The sequence below is a fragment of the Stegodyphus dumicola genome, chromosome 1 (assembly GCF_044657685.1).
Source record: "Stegodyphus dumicola isolate Sdum_Otavi_A_Nest chromosome 1, ASM4465768v1".
NCBI lineage: Eukaryota > Metazoa > Arthropoda > Arachnida > Araneae > Eresidae > Stegodyphus > Stegodyphus dumicola.
The window spans coordinates 89,164,234-89,181,219 of NC_140768.1; the positions used below are offsets into that span (position 1 = coordinate 89,164,234).

The 16,986-nt window shown below is 31.4% G+C and overlaps 1 protein-coding gene across 1 annotated transcript in view; it reads left to right on the forward strand.

Annotated features, from left to right (window-relative positions):
• mahj (LisH and WD40 domain-containing protein mahjong) overlaps positions 1 to 16,986 on the forward strand; it is a 208,664-nt gene that overhangs the window by 95,501 nt on the left and 96,177 nt on the right. The window contains exons 15-16 of the mRNA XM_085817765.1: positions 5,920 to 6,039; positions 9,051 to 9,159. Coding sequence (XP_085673891.1) covers positions 5,920 to 6,039; positions 9,051 to 9,159 — 229 coding nt within the window. The remainder of the gene's footprint in view (positions 1 to 5,919; positions 6,040 to 9,050; positions 9,160 to 16,986) is intronic.

Here is a 16,986-nt window from a genome sequence, read left to right on the forward strand (position 1 = left end):
TCAAGACTTCAAGATCATTTAAATAAAATGCATCCAGATAAGAAGGACAAAAATGTAGCCTATTTTCAAGATCTGGAAAAGAAGCATAATGCTCAGCCAAGTGTATCGAAACTTTTTTCAATGGCTGCTAATCAAGACGATGACGGACTTCGAGCTTCATACAATATCTCTCTGTTAGTTGCTCAAACAGGTAAACCACACACCATCGGAGAAACGTTAATTTTGCCGGCGATAAAAGAAGTTATAACTACTGTGCTCCATAAACCGGTGGCAGATATAATTCGAAAAATTCCTTTGAGCAATAATTCTGTGCAAAGACGAATTGATGAAATGGCTGAAAACATTGAAGAGTCATTGTGCAATCATCTGAAGACTAGTCAATTTTCAATTCAGTTGGATGAGTCCACTTTACCAACTAATGAAGCATTGTTGTTGTCTTACGAGAGGTTCATTAAAGATGAAAAAATATGTCAAGAACTTTTATTTCCTAGAAATTTAGAGACAGACACAAAAGGAGAAACCATATTTAAAACACTGGAAAAGTTTTGTGATGAAAAAGGAATTTCCTTGAAGAATATTATATCAGCTGCTACAGATGGTGCTCTAGCTATGACAGGGTCTCAAAAAGGCTTCATGTCATACTTAAAAAACAAAATTCCTGATGTGATTGCTGTACATTGCGTTATACATCGACAGCATTTAGTTGCTAGAAATTTAAGTGAACGACTGTTTCAATCATTGCAACATGTCATCAGAGTAGTCCATAAAATCTGAAACAACTCTTTAAATGACAGATTATTTAATCAGCTTTGTGTTGCTAATGATGAAGATTTCAACAGATTTATCTTTCACACAGAAGTGCGTTGACTATCAAAAGGAAATTGTCTGACTCATTTTTACAATCTGTTTGACTCTGTCATAGAGTTCTTGGAAAACAAAGACACAGCATTGCGCGAAAACCTCATCACATCAAAGAATGATATCGCATACCTGACAGACCTTTATACATTGTTTAATGATATGAATCTCCAACTTCAAGGCGATGACTTAATAAAAACAAAAAATATCGTCGCTGCTTTCGTAGCCAAGCTGCTCTTACACAAGAAGAATATCAGCAGACGTGAGTTCCATAATTTTCCCAATTTATCTGTATCCTGCAACAACGACGACTTGCTCCTCTACTGCCAACTTTTGGAAAATCTTCACAGTGATTTCATTGAAAGATTCCAGGACATTTTGAAATTGGAAATACCAGACTGGGTGTTAGATCCTTTTTCAAAAGTCAACATAGCAATATCACCCTAGCTGGAAGAAGAACTTATAGAACTGACAATGAACGAGCAAATAAAAAGCAAATTTAAAAATGGCTACCAACAATTTTGGCTACAAAAGTCAATTCCGCAGTTGTACCCTGGATTGTGGTCGATCGTTCAACAATTTTTGATATCATTCCCATCGTCATATTTGTGTGAACGTGGATATAGCGCTGTGACAACACTGCTTACTAAAAAGAGAAATCATTTGCAAGTTACCAAATGCTGCGACTTACGACTGTTTTTGAGTAAAATTGAACCTGATATCAAGAAACTTGTTAAAAATCATCAAATTCATCCATCCCATTAGATTAGTTTAAAAACTAAAATTGATTACCTATCTATATTGTTTCTTTTAATTTGATTAAAATATATTATTAATATTATAAAGTTGCGTTTTAATTGCTCTCACTGGTAAAAATTTCTAGTTTAGAATGTAAGTTTAAACACCAGAACCGACTAATATAGCATACTATAACTAAATTAATTAAAGTAATGAAATTGTGGTTTTTAAGTTTTAGGAGTGTATAAAAAATGGGGAGCGATGAAAAATAATTGATTTTCAAAGGGGGCGGTAGAAGAAATAAGTTTGAGAAACATTGTTTTAGATTCTCCAAAATTACATATCCAGTAATGATTTTAATTAAAATAAGGTTAAATTTAGACTTTCGACGTCATAATTATTCTAACAAAGGGAAGAAGAGACAGAGCAGTGCAGGTTCTTATAGCAGCGATGGCAGAGAACATTCTGATGAAAATTGGGGTGAACTCTGTATTTATAGTAGCAATTACATAACATGGCAGAATGTTCTTGAAAGTACTGGTCTAAGGGGAAGATCCGGAAATTGTGGAAAGTTAATTAGAGGTTGCCTGTTCGCTTAGAGCAAAGCCATTGTACTTTTTATATTTAACATCTCCCACCCCTCAAAACGAGAGGCCGGGAGAGCAAAGCACTAGTACATTAGTGAAGCAAGAAAAATTTTCCTTCACTAATGTACTAATGCTTTGCTAGAATTTCACTTTTAATGTGCTAGTGCATTGCTAGAATTTCACTTTTAAAAACTCCATATCTTTATTCACTTAAAATGACAGATCACTATTCTTTTAGATTCTCCAAAATTACATATCCGATAATGATTTAAATTAAAATAAGGTTAAATTTAGACTTTCAACATCATAATTATTCCAAAAAGGGGAGAAGAAGAGACAGAGCAACACAGATTCTTATAGCAGCGATGGCAGAGAGCATTCTGACGAAAAATGGCGTGAACTCTGCATTTATAGTAGCAATTACATAACATTCTAGAATGTTCTTGAAAGCACTGGTCTAGGGGGAAGATCCTGAAATTGCAGAAAGTTAGAGGTTGCTTGTTTGCTTAGAGCAAAGCCATTGTATTTTTTTATATTTTACATATATATAAATGAATTTATAAATATATTTATGAATTTATAATACATTTTAATTTGTCAGCTTGTAAATTATTTTATAACTTCCAGTTTTATTCAGAAGGAGAGAGATTTTTTAAGTTTCTTGATTATACTTCATTAGCTTCTCTGCTTAACTGCAATAGCTTACTCTTCTTCAAATAGCAAATTGCTGCTTAGCTACAATAGATACAAGATTGTCGATTATGCTTCAACAGCTTCTCTGCGTAGCTCTAATAACTTTTGTTTCTAAATGGCTGTTGCTTGAAGATTCTCCTTGGCCAAAAGTATTAAGCACCCTGTAATAATGCATTTATTTTGAGATAAATGAAAACCAAATTTTATATCATTGAATGCAAGCAATATTTATTCATAATTTTTATATTTGATGTTTCCACGTTTAGCTTTAATTACAGAAGTTGCGTTGCTCTTATTAGCTTAATCCAAACTTGTTCAAAGTCATTAGGTTCAAGGGAAACTTTGGATGCTATTGGCATAGATTTCTTTCATTTTAAAAGGTTTCACAGATAATCTATTATGGGTTAATATCTGGAGGCTAAGCTGGTGTCTAAAACATGAATATTATTATGAACAAACTATAGCATGGAATTTTCCCTTGAATGGACAAGTTGAAATCATTTAATTTTTCAAAAAGTCTGACAAATAGCATAGCTTTGGTATCCAAAAGTTATTTTGAAAAAGAGTAATGAGGTCGGATTTTTGTTTGGTTGAAAATATCATAATTTTGAGTTTTACTGATAGTAATCTTTTGAAACTTTGCCTTCTCGTCACCTAGTTTATTTTTGCATACAGGAAAAACTTTTTGTATTCAGAGTCTGTATTTTTATCTATTAAGAGCTTAGCTGTTGATAAAGTTTATAATTTTGACAGCATTCTGAAGTACATTGTTCAACTCCATTGTTAATTTTCTTGTTGTAGGAGTTTATCGATGAATCAGGCAGTGTGTAAAAGTTGCATGATCCAGCAGCTTTAACAATTGATTTAAAACAAATATTTCAACCGTAATCACCGTATGTACCATCTGCACATTTTCCAAAGCAATATTTCCATTCCAAACTTTCAGTTTAAAAGAAAATTCAACAACTTTACTATATAGTCTTCTCTTGTATGTTCTTTCTTTGATTTGATAACAAAATGACAATACTTCACTGATGTTTTCTTGGTATGTCTGACATATTCTAAAAGTTGAATTATTTTGAAGTATTAGTTGTTTTGTCCAATTAAATTGTAAATTTTGGGCCTTCTTCAAGTAATATAATAATAATGTGGTAATAAGCCTAGTAATAAGTTGCTTGAATTGGTGGTACAACAAAATTAGATGGTACAAAAGGTGATTATGGTTGAAATATTGAAAACCAATATTTCAACCATAATCACCTTTTGTTACCATCTGCACATGCTCCAAAGCAATATTTCCATTCCAAACTTTCAGTTTTAAAAAATTCAACAACTTTACTATATAGTCTTTCTCTCTTGTATGTTCTTTGATTTGATAACAAAATGATTTGATAACAATACTTCACTGATGTTTTTTTAGTGTGTCTGACATATACTAAAAGTTGAACTATTTTGAAATATCAGTTGTTTTTTCCAACTGAATTGTAAATTTTGGGCCTTCTTCTAGTAACAATAATGTAGCAATAAGCCTAGTAATAAGTTGCTTGAATTGGTCGTTACTAATTTCAGAACTTCTATTGGTTACTGTGTCTGACAAAGGAATTTTTTAAATTTCTTTGCTATATTTACTTCTGTAAAGTATTTCTATCATTTCAGTAAATGCAGGTAATATAATATCTTCTCTAATGGTATATGGCTTTTTATATTTAATAATCAGAAATGAGGCTTCCTATGACAGGAGTAAATATTTTTCGCTAAATTTCGTTCTAAATTTCTCAAAGTATTGTTATTCTTTATTTGAAATTTTTAACAGCTTGAAATGTTCTTTTGGTTAATTGCCAGTAGAAGGGTGCTTCAGTTCAAGATGTGTTTTAATTTTGATGTTTTTCATACTTTTCATAGCCAAAATATTATCGCAAAGTAAGCAAAGAGGTTGCTCATTATCATCACAGTTGTTGAAAATAAAGACAAATTGAAGAAATACATCATCATATTTTGTTTTCATATTAGATGCTTCTTCCTAAGTTCTAGATCCTATTTGTTCTGGTAATTTTTAGATCCTATTTATTTGTTTGATCCTATTGAAGAGATTTTGTAGTGCTGCCATCTGAGTCATACCTTTGTTACTCAAGTTCAATTATCCGTGGGTAAAATATATTTTATCTTAGAATATTAATAAAATAATATCTCTTGTAATAATTGTTCAAATAAATACTAATCTTAGTCGAGTAAAACACTGAAATACAATATTGTATTGTTCTTGTAATATACACACTTGTTGCAATGAAACAGAAGCTATTGACTTTCTTTGAAAAGCATTATCGCTGCAGTAGTTGCAGCTGCACCAAGCTCTACAGTAGTTGCAGCTGCCAAACCACTACAGTAGTTACAGCTTCCTCAAGAACATTCTCAGCATGCTGTTGTGGTGCAAGATGTTACATGCTATGTATTTGCATTGTACTTTGATTCTGAAATAACTGATATGTTGAAATTTCAAAGTGACAATATTAATATGGTGCAATTAGTGGTATTTTTCTATGTGTAAATATAATTTGCAGTTTAATTTGGTCAGTAGTAGGATTTTATAACATGGTGTTCAGAAAATATAATATGTTAAACTAAAGATTATGAAGGAGTTGTGTCTAATGTCTCTTTAAATTCATGAACCTGGTTAAATTTTCTTTACCTGCACGTTTCTGTATATGATCCCATTTAAGGTTGCAATCCACAGTTTAAAAAATGCTGACTTAAACCATTTGAACCCACAGAGTTAATGCAGTAGTTCATTTACATGGTGCCTATTTGGGATGATAGTTCTAAGTGTATGTCTTAAAAATAAAAGATTTATCTGGCATCTTTAATTATTTTATTTACTTAATTATTTATCTATTTTCTGCTGTGACATGAATATTATTTTAGCAGTATTTGCCAGGATAAAACACTTGAGGAATACTGAATTATATTCAGTTTGTTTTATTAGATGTATGCACGATATATAAATCTTATATTATGTGTAATGGTATTTATCTCTTAATCCTTTTAGAGCTGAGACAGTAAAGAGTGCTCTTGACATTTTAAAAATATGCTCTCTTACATCACCTACACAGTTGCTGTTTTGTGAGAAAATATCCAGTCCTGCATACTTACATGTTACAGGCATAAAGTAAGTAAAAGATTGTTTGAATAAAATCGGGGGTGACAAAAGGAAATCTGTAGAATTTTTAGTACTTATGTATTAACACAACCACCGTAGCATTAGTTTGTTTATTTTTTACAGATAAAAAGGTAAACGTTACGTATTGGGTGCAAGTTGGTGGTTTTTTTTTTTTTTTTTCTTTGAAAATATCCCCAAATTACTGATATTTATTGTAAAAATTAGCAATACATTTCTTTTTAAATCCTTCTGAAAATTCTCCCCTGTTTTTCTTCCCAAATACGCAGTGGTCTGTTTACACTTGGCAGAGTTGCCAACTCTCCCAATTTAGGCGGGAGACCCCCGATTTTCGACCGCTCTCCCGCCAACCCGATTTACAATATATTTCTCCCGACTTTTTCTTATTCTTAAAATTTCTCACGTTTTTTTTATGGAACTTCGCTTAATTACTTTGTTATATGAACAAACAAACAAACAAACAAACAAACAAACAAAAAAAAAATGGATTTGGACGTCTGAAAGCAATTGAATTTTCTTTAGATTATATCTAAAACAAAACCTTGCGAATTAGATAACTTCTGCTTTGTGAGTGAGAGCATTTACGTATCCAGAAACTTCGTTCTCCAGTTCTCCAATGGGCATCGTGCTCCACCTGCATGTCATCTGGCATATATTAGCCAATGAGGACAAAGCAAGCTGTTATTTGGATGTTCTTTAGTTACTTCTTTGGTAGCTTCTTTAGTTACTTCTTCTCATTTTGTCCTGAGTTGTGTGAGTACACGTGCCTTCAGGAAATAGTTTTAGAAATTATCATCTTTTGTTATGTCTGTGAGAAAGGTGAAATGCTCGTGTACGTTTCAAAAATCGTACACAGTTGACTTTCCTTCCATTATTTTCTCAAGGAAATGTAATAAATTTGCGATGTGTACCGCCTGTCGTTGCAATTTTCCGATTTCGCATCGGGGCGGATGTTCTAAAACATGTGCGTACACAAAAACACAAGGACAACAGGAGTTGTTTTGAAAAAAACGAAAAATTAAATTTTTCTTCGGAAACAAAGGACCAAAAAGTTATTAATGCAGAATATCTGTTCTCTGCCTTTTTACTGGAGCACAACCTGCCACTGAATGCATCGGATCACGCTGCAGTTTTATTTAGAAAAATGTTTCCCAATAGTGAAATCGATAAGAAATACTCAAGAATCAAAACAGGTGCAATTGTTAAAGAACTGGATTTTAAAAATAAATCTTCAGTTATTGATTGCATTAAAACAGCTCCGTTCTGCCTCTCTACGGAAGCAATAATACCGATTTAAAACTGTATCTAATTGTTGTTTCTTTTTTTAAATCCAGAGTCTTTAGAAATTGAGTACAGTTTTCTTTTTGTCCCCACTTTAGAAGGACATTTGACAGGTTTTAATATAGCACAGCTAATTATTAAAACTTTAAAAGAAAATGCAGTTCCTCTAGATGATTGCTTAGCACTTGGTGCCGATAATGCACCAGTATTGGTAGGCTTGAAGACTGGTGTTGCAGGCATCTTGAGAAAGGAAAATTCAGATTTGCAGATTATGAGGTGCACCTGTCACCTCTTAAATTTAGCAGCTGAAAAAGGGGCAGCTTCTTTACCAATAAATGCGGATGAACACATTGTTGATATTTATTATTATCTTGAAAGGAGTTCTAAAAGGAAGGAAAAATTGAAATAGTTCCAACAGTTGCATAACAGCAGTTTACAATTAGAAAACTTGGGTGAAGTTATAAAATCAGCTAGGACTGACACCCAGTGGAGTTTAATTGGAAAACTGAAAGATGTTGATGGAATTTTAAAATATAGTGAACTGTCTAGAATTATGTTGGCCATCTTGACAGTTCCCCATAGTAATGCAGAGTGTGAGAGGATTTTCAGTGTTGTTGGAAAATGAGGATTAAATTTAGATCTAATATTAGTGATGACAAATCAGAAAAACTTTTATTAGTGAAAGCAGGCCTACGTGGCAATTGCTAGGAACAAAATTATGAAATTTATTTCTTAAAGAAAGCAAAATCTGCCACTGTTTATAACATTTGTACAAAAACTCATTAAAGTGTTTTTTTTTGATGCAAGTAATAAAAATGTTTTTTATGTGTATGTGTTGCTTGCATTTAAGAATTAGTTACTATTTAAAGTTAATTCATTATCAAAAACTATATTTTCATCATTTAAAAAGTCTTTTTAACATTGTGAAAAATCTTCCGATTTCTTAAAAAAATCTCCTGATTTTTGAGTGTCATAGGTTGGCAAGTATGCACTTGGGGATAGAGAACTGAAGATATACAGCATAGGGCAAACTCCACTAACATTGGCTATCTACTAAACACATTTCCTCATTATTCTCTTCAGAGATTTTGTGATAAAATTTTGTTTTTGAAGAAATTCACCACAGTTTTTTACTCTGCTGGCAAATCATGTAATTACATATTATAAAATTAAGTTTAAGGCATAAAATATCATGATTTGTTCATAAAAGCCATTGGAATAATACAAAAAAAAGTTTGTGAAAATGGCGACATTGCTTGACTGAAAGATTGTTATGAGTGTGGTTGGCGTAGTTTGGCACAATCTGAACTTTGGTGAGTATTATGTTATAATATGTTATTTTTTATTATGTGTTAGTTTTATTTACTATTAAATTAATTTTTGTCTTTCATTAAATTTCTAAAATTCTATGAAATAATTACCTGGAAATTATTCTGAGTTTTTAATTTAAATAGTTTTTATTTTGTGAGCTTCCAAATGAAGGCATTATGCTAAGCATTTTTATGTATGTGCATTATGTTAAGCACTGCACTTTTAAGTTTGCATCTGTGTGTTGTGAGAAAAGTGTTAACACAAAAGTAATTCCTTTTTTTAGTTAGATTTTATTATGGTGTCTTGTTAGCTGAAACATACATGTAAATTTTTTTTAGATGTGTTTTAACCTATAGAATTATAAATATTGAATAGTAATACATTTAGCATCACTTACTCTCTTAATTTAGTGTCTTACTTCAGGCTGCAGAAGGTGAGTTAATGCCTGTTCCTGATATTCAGCGTGCAGCTCTCGAAATAATCATAAATTGTGTTTGCACTAAACTTCCATCATCAGGGGTAAGTATATTATCTAATTTTTTAACTGTTTGGAATTTGTTTTGTGCAGTCATGGGCAGGATTAGGTTTCTTTCGGAAGAAACATGTTTCTTCCAGGACGTTTGCTTAACTGCCGAGAATACATCTCTTTTAAAATTTTACTTTATTCTTGTAATATTTGTAATATATAAATTCTTTTATGGTAGAAAGGAATATGTCATTTCTGAAATTTCTCCTGAATGTAGTTGTGATAAAAAGTTCAACAAGATTAGAGAAGATTTTTTTCCTTACTGAAATTTATCCATTCATTACTAAAATTTCAGAACAGTTCTACTTTGTTACACGTTTTTATGATGAAGTAGATATATTTTTGAAATGTTCTTTTTTATTTAAATTTTATTTTCTGTTCTTTCTAAATAATTGTGCTTATGAGGAGAAACTCAATTTCCAAATGTGTCTAAACTGAAGCTGGGACTGAAAAATTTTAATAGTAACTTGGCTCCAGAATTTTACCAATTTATTTCTAAGAGAAGTGCCTTTAACAGTTTTTGTCAGTTCATTGTAAAACTTTGTAATCCTTCTTGATTTTGCTTTAATTTTCTCTTTTGTTTATTTTGTATTGTGTTTCATACTTACTTCTGTAAGCCCTATGTGGTGCATAGGGAACTTGTGTTTCTTTTAATTTAAAAGAAAAAATTTCTAAATTCAGAGATGTGAAAGAGTACACAAGCATATATTTATATATTTGTACACTTGTGTGCAAAATTAAGAGAATTTACGAATTATATCTATGAAAAGTGTTGAATCAAAAGTTAATTTTGTCACTGAAAAATTATGCAAATTCAGAATTGAATATTTGAGCTTACACATGCATGCATTCGGAGCTGTGATTTTGAAGGAGAGAGAAGCACACAAGAGGTTTTCGCCTATTTGTGTGATTATACTCCTTCACGACATTCATGGTGTTTCTTTCAAGAGTTGTGCAAATTTTATAAGATATCGGGTAAAATGAGTATCCACAAACTATTGAGATAGAGAATTGTCAGCAAATTGGAGACAGAATGTATTTCTTCCCTGCATTTTATAGCATAACATTCTGTTTTAAAGAATTAAAGAAGAAAGAATGGTGTATTTTCTTTGCACTAACAGCACACTAATAGTTCCAAATGTAGCCTTAAGAAACTTAAACATTAAGGCTATTGTCGGAGAAAAAAGAAATTTGAGCAGCAAGAGAGTTTATTATGTTAACTCAAGAGAGTTATTCTCATTAACATGTTATTATTTCTCATTAACATGTTGTTAATGAGAATAGGGTAAAGGCCAAAAGATAGAACAAAAGAAAGTGAAAAAAATGTGTACAGAAACCAATTCTTTGACCAGTGATAGCAAAGACTGCCTACCTATGTACTTATCACCCTGAAGTTGGGATGTAAGTTTAAAAAGAATTTACTATAATATGAGAAGACACATAAAGTTCAACAATGAGCATTTCTATTCCTTATTTTTAATTATAATGTCTGCAAATGATCAGGCAGATGTGTGGGATGGTAGGACAGGAGGAAGTAGGCAGAATACTAGAACTTTAACAAATGGCCATGCTGGTTTAGTACTACCCCAGTTTTGATGAAGCACACCATGGGGGATGGATCAAAAGTCTGTTACTCCTTTTCCTTTGCCTAACTCAAGAAGACATTCTTCTTGCTAGGATTTTAAGTGCTTTTGTGCTACACAGACACTATACACGTACAAACATCCGTGCTTCCTCCAGGATTTGAATGCAGCCAGCATCGCTAAGCATGTCTTTTTACATGTAAATTTCTAATCCATGAACCATCTGGCATTTTCCCCCTTTTTTGCCATTCTAATATGTTGACAGAGTTGCTAACACTCCCGATTTTCAACCGCTCTCCCGCCAACCCGATTTACAATATATTTCTCCCGACTTTTTCTTATTCTTAAAATTTCTCACGATTTTTATGGAACTTGGCTTAATACTTTGTTACATGAAGAAAAAAAAGTGATTTTGGATGTATGAAAGCAATTGAATTTTCTCTAGATTATATATAAAACAAAACCTTGCGAATTAGATAACTTCTGCTTTGTGAGTGAGAGCATATACGTATCCAGAAACGTCGTTCTCCAGTTCTCCAATGGGCATCGTGCTCCACTGCGTGCCATCTGGCATATATTAGTCAATGAGGACAAAGCAAGCAGTTATTTGGATGTTCTTTAGTTATTTCAGTCATTTTGTTCTGAGTTGTGTGAGTACACGTGCCTTCAGAAAATAGTTTTAGAAATTATATTGTATTATGTCTGCGAGCAAGGTGAAATACTCGTGTACGTTTCAAAAACCGTACACAGTTGACTTTCCTTCCATTATTTCGTCAAGGAAATGTAATAAATTTGCGATGTGTACCGCCTGTCATTGCGATATTTCGATTTCGCATGGTGGAAGGGCGGATGTTCTCAAACATGTGCGTACACAAAAACACAAGAACAACATGAGTTGTTTTGAAAAAAAACGAAAAATTAAATTTTTCTTTGGAAACAAAGGATGAACGTTATTAATGCAGAATGTTTGTTCTCTGCCTTTTTACTGGAGCCCAACCTGCCACTGTGCCACAGTTGAAAAAGGGGCAGCTTCTTTACCAATAAATGTGAATGAAAACGTTGTTGATATTTATTATTATCTTGAAAGGAGTTTTAAAAGGAAGGAAAAATTGAAATAGTTCCAACAGTTGCATAACAGCAGTTTACAATTAGGAAACTTGGATGAAGTTATAAAATCAGCTAAGATTGACACCCAGTGGAGTTTAATTGGAAAACTGAAAGGTGCTGATGGAATTTTAAAATATAGTGAACTGTCTAGAATTATTTTGGCCATCTTGACAGTTCCCCACAGTAATGCAGAGTGGGAGAGGATTTTCAGTGTTGTTGCGAAAATGAGGACTAAATTTAGATCTAATATTAGTGATGACTCATTAGAAAGCGAAATTTATTAGCAAAAGCAGGCCTACGTGGCAATTGCTGTGAACAAAATTATGAAGTTTCTTTCTTAAAGAAAGCAAAATTTGCCACTGTTTATAACATTTGTACGAAAACTGATTAAAGTTTTTTTTTTTTTTTTTTTTTTTTTTTTGTTTTTGTTTTCTTAAACGATGCAAGTAATGAAAATGTTTTTTATGTGTAAGGTATTTTTGTGTTGCTTGCATTTAAGAATTAGGTACATTTAAGAATTAGTTACTATAATACTGTGCAATTTAAGTTAATTCATTATTAAAAACTATATTTTCATCATTTAAAAAGTCTTTTTAACATTGGGAAAAATCTCCTGATTTTTGAGTGTCTTGGTTGAGTGTTTTTGAGTGGTTGGCAAGTATGTGTTGATAAGTGAAATCAGTACTGAATTGGTGGATATGAAGGAAGGTATTGGAAGGCACAAATGCAAATTGTTACTCGTAGGAGATGTTTTATTTATGGGCATAAAAACTATAGATAAGAAACACATAAGGATTACCAAAATGCACTGGGTATATTTTGTTGTCAAAAAAAGTTTTGCACCTGAAATTTATTTCCAAGAAAAGGTTAATAAAGATGATACATAATCATGCAGTCATGATATGTAACCTATATAGTGAGTTAAATATGATGGGATAAATATAATGTATGAAATAATAAAAAAATGTTGAGAATTATTTAATTTGTGATATTAATAATTTTGTTTTAAATTTATTACCTTATTTGTGTGTAAAATGTATTATTATGAGTAATATATTATAGTATATTACTCATAACAATCTTTATATATATATATATATATATATATATATATATAAAGAAGTGTATGTCTGTCTGGTGAGTGTGTCTTTCGTTCCTGCTGCGCGTAATCTAATAGACTCAGGGCTACGAAATTTGGTACATAGGTGCATCTAGACAAGAGCCAGTGCACCTCGAAGCAATTTTTTTAAAATTCGAATGAGATTACTTTTGATTTTATGTTTTTTGATGAAATCGCATTAAATCTATAATTCTCTCATTATATCAGCAACTGTGGCACACAGCCATTGTTGCTGATATATCACTGTTGCCACTCGGAAAAATGAGGGCTATAATTCTGTGCAGTTTTTAAATTTAACGTTTCTCTTGGATACTAGATGTATGTCAAGAGAAGGCAATGGGAAGTTGGTTAATTTATTTATTAGGATAATTAATATTTGTATTAAGGGGTATTGCTTATTTCATTGTAATTTTATTATATGTATAATACATTTTTATTGAAATATGTGCTTTTTTTGTCTTTCTTTCTCCCCTTTTATATATATATATATATATATATATGTAATGTTTTTCTGCAGAGTAAAATACTGTGCAGTTTTTAAATTTAATGTTTGGTTTCCCTTTAGGCATTTTTCTAGTACATTTAAAAGCCAGACAAAGGCTGGCTACATAGCAGCTAGTATATAATAAAATATATTGTATTATTTAATAAAAGAAATGCCATTTTTCAAATTCTGCATCTCATTTTTTGTTTGTTAATAATACTGAGGTGTAAAATTTAATAATGTTTTTCTATATAGCTTTTGAAGATAAAAAACTGGAACAGTTTCTTCTGTCGATTTAAAGTCTGATTATTAAATTTTCATATTAGGCAGTGTTTTTGAGTAACAGAGTTTTTGTAAAAAATCACTTCATTTTATGTGTTTTTAGACAGTCTTTGATTGTTGATTGTCTGGGACTGTATCCTGGACAGTGAAAGTCTAGGATGTTAGATGAATAATTTGAATAGCGCTTCTGAAAATTATTTTACAAGATACGGAAATTTTTAAGTATATTTTCTTGTAAAATAAAGAAAAAAACATTAAGTGCTAATTTTAACATATATAAGAGCTCAAGTAATAATCTAAAATGATACCAAAATTTATGAGTATATCAGCAACTGTGGCACACAGCCATTGTTGCTGATATATCACTGTTGCCACTCGGAAAAATGAGGGCTATAATTCTGTGCAGTTTTTAAATTTAACGTTTCTCTTGGATGCTAGACGTTTGTCAAGAGAAGGCAATGGGAAGTTGGTTAATTTATTTATTAGGATAATTAATATTTGTATTAAGGGGTATTGCTTATTTCATTGTAATTTTATTGTATGTATAATACATTTTTATTGAAATATGTGCTTTTTTTCTCTTTCTTTCTCCCCTTTTATATATATATATATATATGTAATGTTTTTCTGCAGAGTAAAATACTGTGCAGTTTTTAAATTTAATGTTTGGTTTCCCTTTAGGCATTTTTCCAGTACATTTAAAAGCCTGACAAAGGCTGGCCACATAGCAGCTAGTATATAATAAAATATATTGTATTATTTAAAAGAAATGCCATTTTTCAAATTCTGCATCTCATTTTTTGTTGTTAATAATACTGAGGTGTAAAATTTAATAATGTTTTTCTATATAGCTTTTGAACATAAAAAACTGGAACAGTTTCTTCTGTCGATTTAAAGTCTGATTATTAAATTTTCATATTAAGCAGTGTTTTTGAGTAACAGAGTTTTGTAAAAAATCACTTCATTTTATGTATGTTTTTAGACAGTCTTTGATTGTTGATTGTCTGGGACTGTATCCTGGACAGGAAAAAGTCTAGGATGTTAGATGAATGGCTATAAAAGTTGAAGAAAAAATTATTAACTTATAGAAAAAGGAAGTAATGAATGCAAAATTTAGTATTTTTTTTACTGAATATGTGGGAATATTAGGGTGAAATCAAGTATTTAATGAGTAATTTTATTAATACCTCTTTATATATTTTCATCTTTTCAGTAGGCCTACTAAAGATATGCAGTCTATTTTTCAGTGGTTTCAGTGTTCATGTTGCTTGAATTATTTGCTTTTATTTCTTCATATAAATTCTTTTTTAATTAACTTTTAAGGAATTCTTAACACTGAAATGAATTTTTCCTGACATTGTAGAGATATTAGGTTTTCAGAGTGAAAAACATGAAAAATGGACTATGCCATTATTAGAACCATAGAACTTCCATTGCTGACTAAGCTACATCACAACAGCATACTCGGGGGGGGGGGGGGAGACAATAATTCCTTTTATTCTCACCTAATTAAAAGGCAGCCAAGAAGAACAAAGAGATCTAGTCACGATGAGTCCAGGTTGTAGTGAATTATTGTCCACGGCACTAGTTCAAGTTTTAGAATTCCTTCAGTTCTTCTCTTTCCCCTAGTTTTTTCCACTAATGAAAGTAGCAACCTGGTTTAAAATATACAAATTTGTAGAGGCTGTTAGAGTTTTCAGAGCCAGGAAGCATAAGAAATCATATGTGGAAAAAAAAAAAAAATTATAGTTTGTGCAGAAGCAATGTAAATAAGAAACCAGTAGAGGAAGTTGAGGCAAAATGAATATAGTATTGAGTAAAAAAAGAAGGCAAAAAGGAAGTTTTAACCTTTTCGCGATGGCACACCTTTGTTTAAAACGCTCGTGCGGGACGCAGTCACCATACAGGACGGAGGTTTTGCATCACTAAGCCTAATTTTATAAAAAAAATCAGAAAAACAAAAGTTTCACTTCTAGCCTCATAAATTTTGGTATCATTTTAGATTATTACTTGAGCTCTTATATATGTTAAAATTAGCACTTAACGTTTTTTTCTTTATTTTACATGAAAATATACTTAAAAATTTCCTTATCTTGTAAAATAATTTTCGAAAGCGCTATTCAATTTATTCCAAAGTTTTAATTGATAAAATCGATCAATACAGTCTAAAATTAATAAAACAACACAATAAAGCCTATTTACAGTAAGAAGTAACAAAATTTAAAATGAAGACTGAGTGTGGTAAATCTTGAAGCACGGAAAAGTATCACTTTCTAACTCTTAGAAAAAGTATCACTTTTTAAATCTTTAGAAAAAGAATCATCACTCTTATCTGCATTAGTAAATGGTTCATTAACCATACGAGGGTATTTTTCCTCTGATAAATAGCGTCTTGGTGCCATAATAGACAAGAGGTAAGACTTCCAGAAATAAAAAGAGAAAAAACGGGAATATATCTGAAGTCAATGCAAAACTGACTGGGCTGTCTAGTAACCCTGAAAGACCGTATATAGTAGAGGAATAAATAGAATTAAAAAAGGAATTGGATATAAATCAGATACGCGAATATTTACATTAGCACGTGGCAGTGGCCTTCAGAAAAACAATCCAGCTTAAAATGTGTATATGCATCACCCGTCCTCTGAATGCAGTCTCTAGCGATGCGTGGATGGGACGCCTGGCTGTAAGAAACGTTCTAAGGGAATGCGTATATGAGACGCCCGTCCTGAAAGGGTTAATATACAAAATTTCTATCACTTTGTTTTCTTATATACATGATAATGTTTGGTTACCCCTCCTAGTTTTAAGGGTGTATATATTATAATCTATCATACATTCTGTCTCTTTCTTTTTTTGGGGGAGGAGGTTAATTTTGTGTTGTTTACTTTTTTTATATTTACTGGTTAAACAGAATGAATTGAAACTTTATTGTAATTTATTATTATTTTAGTTACTAAATAGTAAGCCCCTCCCCCTGTTTTTTGTTGTTGATCATTTTTGTTTTCAAGTTTTGTAGTCTTATAAATAGGTATTTTTCTAAACAAAATTCTGAAATGAGAGGAATCAGTTTAATTATTATAGTACATAGAATTATTCTGCTTTTTAAATACTAAATAAACAATGTAGGTAATACTCATATACACAAATGCATAATTGCTGCTAATATAATAACCATCTCATGCTAATCATATCTAGCTCCGTAAATTCAGTTTAAGCCTACATCCACCATACTGATGTGCCTTAA